Source organism: Asparagus officinalis, chromosome 4 (assembly GCF_001876935.1).
Source record: "Asparagus officinalis chromosome 4, Aspof.V1, whole genome shotgun sequence".
NCBI classification, from domain to species: Eukaryota; Viridiplantae; Streptophyta; class Magnoliopsida; order Asparagales; family Asparagaceae; genus Asparagus; species Asparagus officinalis.
In genome coordinates this window covers 90,882,697-90,887,577 of record NC_033797.1, presented here as the reverse complement: position 1 = coordinate 90,887,577, position 4,881 = coordinate 90,882,697, and the positions used below count along the sequence as shown (strand labels likewise).

At 37.9% G+C, this 4,881-nt stretch overlaps 1 protein-coding gene across 1 annotated transcript in view; it reads left to right on the top strand.

The window, feature by feature from the left end:
* LOC109839033 (phosphatidylinositol/phosphatidylcholine transfer protein SFH8-like) overlaps positions 1-1,144 on the top strand; it is a 2,535-nt gene extending 1,391 nt beyond the window's left edge. Inside the window, exon 3 of the mRNA XM_020407464.1 lies at positions 1,139-1,144. Coding sequence (XP_020263053.1) covers positions 1,139-1,144 — 6 coding nt within the window. The remainder of the gene's footprint in view (positions 1-1,138) is intronic.

Below are 4,881 nucleotides of genomic sequence, written 5' to 3'. Positions count from 1 at the left end.
GGGGATTTGTTGGCGATTTTGGGGAGGAGGAAATTTTTGGGGGGAACGCAAAAATATTTTGGGGGGAAAGCGAAAATATTTGAGTTTTAGTTAAGGGGCTGTTTGGTTCGTTTCCTTGATATAGAGAAGGGGATTTGTTGGCGATTTTGGGGAGGAGGAAATTTTTGGGGGGAACGCAAAAATATTTTGGGGGGAAAGCGAAAATATTTGAGTTTTAGTTAAGGGGCTGTTTGGTTCGTTTCCTTGATATAGAGAAATACAATTCTATGTAAAGAAACACAAGTTTTGAGTTTTCCAAACTTTTCCAAGAAATAGATTGTTTTGCTTTGGTTCGCACATAAAAAATGGTGGGAAACCAATGTATTTATTTTTCTTGTGTTTGGTTCGCATAGAAAAAAAAGGAAAACTTTTGTAAACAAAGCAGAGAAGGAAAAAAATCTGACGTGGCAGAGTTTTCATCAATTTTACTTGGTTGGGGAAGGAAATCGGAGAGGGAAAAAAATCTTAGTTGGCGGCGATTTCTGCAGAGTTTTCCCTCTTCCATTCGAGCGAACCAAAGCGGCACAAAGAAATGGACGGAAACAAAAAAGCTGACGTGGAGGGCTAAAAAGCTGACGTGGAGGGGTTTTCTGAGTTTTCCACCCCTTATAATAGCGAACCAAACAGCCCCTAAAAAAAAAGGCTGACGGGAGGCCGTTAGTATATTAAGCCACTAATAAGTTACACGTGGCGTCAATGTTATCGTCAATTTGAATTGAAATGTTTTATATTTTTCATCAACTGCAATCTTATGTATAACAATCCAATGATTACATTTGCCATAACAATCCAATGATTATATTTGCCATCAACTGCAATCTTATGTATAACAATCCAATTCAATGTTATTCATCCAGCTATTCAATCATATTTGATTCGCTATCTCATTTGACAGTAAACAAATAGCTTAAATGGAAAAGACAATTCACTATCTCATTTGATTCGCTATCTCATCTTCGCTCTAACTTCATTTCGACGACTCTTTCTCCTCTTAACCTTATAAAAACTCCAAAAGAACTTTATCTAAACTACCTCCATCCGTTGCTTTAGTGCTTAAATCTCATTTAGCTCCTCTCAAATTCATTAATGATTTTTGCAGGCTTAAGTTCATTCGTAAATGAAGCCAAGAATAGTGGAGGTCATCGAATCTGCTAGCATATAGAATAAAAGAAAAATAAATTTTAAAAGTAACATAGAATTCCTAATTAATTGAAAAGGTCTATGATAAGTTCTAACATATCATCAGCAAGATCAATATGATTATATGTTTGAAAAGGTCCATTACGTCAGGAGTTTGTCGAGATTTTGAGGGACAAATATAATTTTTTTTATTTTTCATATATGAAAAAGGAAAATAAAAAATAAAAAACCCTAAAAAGTAAATCAAAAATAAAAAACTTAAAAATATGTACATGTAACATATTGGTTCCCACTACCAATCATTACACCGTATCTCTTTTCATCAATTAGTTCTTAAGTCTCATATTTTTTAAGCTTTGCAGAAGGAATCATTACATCCATACTGGAGCATTTGAGAAGCTCTTTCACATCTCCTGTAAGATAAACACACCATATATGTAAAATACAAACAATAACTTGTGACAGAATCCGAGATGTCAAGTTAAGAAAGCCAATAGTAGTAGCACACCTAACTAATTGCATGCATTCTTTACAATCAAGATTGTAGAGAATCCGAGACCAATAGTAGTAGCACACCTAACTAATTGCATGCATTCTTTACAATCAAGATTGTAGAGAATCCGAGATGTCAAGTTAAGAAAGCTTTCATGCTAATTGCATGCATTCTTTACAATCAAGATTGTAGAGAATCCGAGATGTCAAGTTAAGAAAGCTTTCATGGCATTAAAAATAGTTCACATGGTTATGACAGAAACGGCCCAAGTGAAGGAGTAGTTTGTGAAATTTAGCCCTTATTTATTCATATGTCCAGTTTTTTCATAAAAGACTTGATTCATACATTCATTGGGAGTAATAAGTATCGGAAACTTGCATCAAACATCCATTCATTTATTAACAAGAAAACTACTAGATTCGTTCTCCAAGCAAATTCAAATTCAGAAAGCATATATTACTTCTCCCTGAAGAAGGGACATGCCTCCAGCGACAAAGTTGCGGTTACAGCCTCCTCGATGGCGGCGCTAGCTAGAGGGGAACAGTGGGCCCTTGAGAAGGCCACCAAACAACTGTCCTGGATCATAGTAGACTTCCACGTCCTCAGCTCTCAAGGTATCATCTACCTGAGTGGAACAAAATAGTATTGGACTACATTTAAAATATTATAGATTTGAGGGACTAATATTAAAATAATTCTTAATTTTTTATGGGGCCACTCATTAACAATGGGATAATCAATCACTAATGTTAATTTTTTACGATGGACACATTAGCATTGGCGACGGATCGCCAAAAGTATTAGCGACGAAAAAACATTGGCGACGGATTCGATTCGTCGTCAATAAGTATTGGCGACGTATTCAAATCTGTCGCCAATAAGTATTGGCGACAGAACATTGTCGACAGATCGAATCCGTCACCAATACTTATTGGCGACGGATTCGAATCCGTCGCCAATAAGTATTGGCGACGGATCGAATTCGTCGCCAATAAGTATTTGCGGCGAATCGAATCTGTCGCCAATAAGTATTGGCGACGAATGTGGGTTATGGGCGACGGAAAATCATTGGCGACGGATTGAAATCCGTCGCCAATACAAACATTAGCGACGGGAACCACCCCGTCGCCAATGTTCCGTCACCAATGTTTGTATTGGCGACGGATTTCAAATCCGTCGCCAATACCCCGTCGCCAATGCTTAGTTTTCTACTAGTATATTTATGTTTCTGATTTAGAGTAGAAGCTTACACTTGCTTGCTTATTGAATCATTAAATCATATTCCAGGAAGTCTATGACTCCCTAAGACTATAGTGTTCTACTGTAGGTTCCCGAAAAAGATTTAAAAAAAAGATTGGTTCTCTTAACTGTTTTATCTTTAGAAACAAGATTCTATCACTTTATAAGAATCTCTTTACAATCGCTCTTTCTCAAAGTACAAAAGAGGAGAAGAGTGATTTGACTTCTCCTTTTGTTTAACATGGGTTCTGTGTGGCGGAAGGATGCTTCACTCGATGCTCGAGTCGAGTTTGCTTCCGGTTGACGTATCAGAACAAGATCGCTTCAACTTGAGAGGAGAATCAGCCTCTGTTGATGGCTTAGATAGCAAAAACCGAGGTTCGGGTCTCAAAAGAGCTATCAGAATATGAGTGCTAGCTCTGTATGTACGCGTCCAAGCTGCCAGATGGCCCCATCTTCATAGCAGCTTGCGGCTATTTATAAGCCTCTAACGCGTAACTGACGTGCTGAATGTGGGGTTGAGGGGGCATAACCGACTCCTCAAATTTTTCCTACGAGGCTTGACTGGGTCTTCAGGACTGTTACTGTCGAACTTCATTTGGTATGACGGGCCTCGCTGCATGGCGAGGTTTGTCTGACGAGACGAACCTTTGTACGCAGTGAGGTTCGTCCAACAAAGCGAGCTTCGCTATATGGTGAGCTTCGTCTTCTGAGAAAACTTCATCTTCACTGTCGAGTTTGAGTTTCGTCTTCACTGACGAGTTTGAGCTTCGTCTTCACTAACGAGCTTCGGACTTCACCTCCAATGACAAGCTTTGTTGTCTGAGACGAGGTTCGTCATTGTGATGACCCTCGTCATGTCTGTTGTGGGCTTCGACGCTCATTTGTTTCTTGGCATTTTTTAGTGCCTACATCTACCACTTGAGAATGAAACATGTTGCTTGCTATAGTGCTAAATGGCTAGTGGAAGTGTTCCTACACCTGCTTTATGAATCCATTTCCACAGACCAGTTTGTCTAAAACTAATATAGACAAAAAAGGTTTTTATCTAAAGTTCTGACAATTGAAATATTGCTTTTGCAAGAAGTTTTCTTCTATTACCAAATTTTATGACTGAAATGTTATGATCAAGCTGCAATTTATTGTCAATTTGTTTGAGATAAAATCTTAAGATGAGGTTATTGAGAGAGGCGCATGTGAGGTACGTGATCAGTTAGCTGCTTTGTGCACGAGTCTTAAGGATTAAAGGGTGAATACATTTGTTACAAGCTGAAAATTGACGAATAATTGCTCCAGACTGGGGGAGTGTAAAGAGGGGCATTTCTGGTATTTCATGTGATTAAGATACTTGAGATATAGATGGAGATAAAATATGTCATTATGCTCTCTATAAGGTCTTTCCTGTTTAATAAGTACCATCCTTAGTAAACGCTGAGTGTATGCGTCCCACAATCACATGAAGACAAGCAAGAGAAGGGTCGATATGTTGTGCGCCGCGGAAGCCGATTCGACAAGTCAATAGCACACACAAGAACCAATAATAGACCACAATAACTTGGAACTAGGTGGTAAAAAACTAGAACTCATATTTATTTTGTTATTTTTTATTTTTATATTTCTTTTGTTATTTACTTCTTTCCTATTATGGTTATCACCATCTTTAGACCATCATTATAATAATAATTGTCAATATCTTATAGTCTAACCAAAAGTTATTTAATAGTAAAGAAGGAAGCCGATTCGACAAGTCAATAGCACACACAAGAACCAATAATAGACCACAATAATACAAGTAACACACAATCACAACAAGAACACAAAATTTACGTGGTTCGGCAATGTGCCTACGTCCACGGGGCAAGGAGGGGAGAATTTTACTAATAGAAATCAAGGGGAATACAAATTAGGGTTACAAATCTTACCAAAACCCACAAATAAGCCATCTTAATCTCTCCAAATGGCTCCAACAA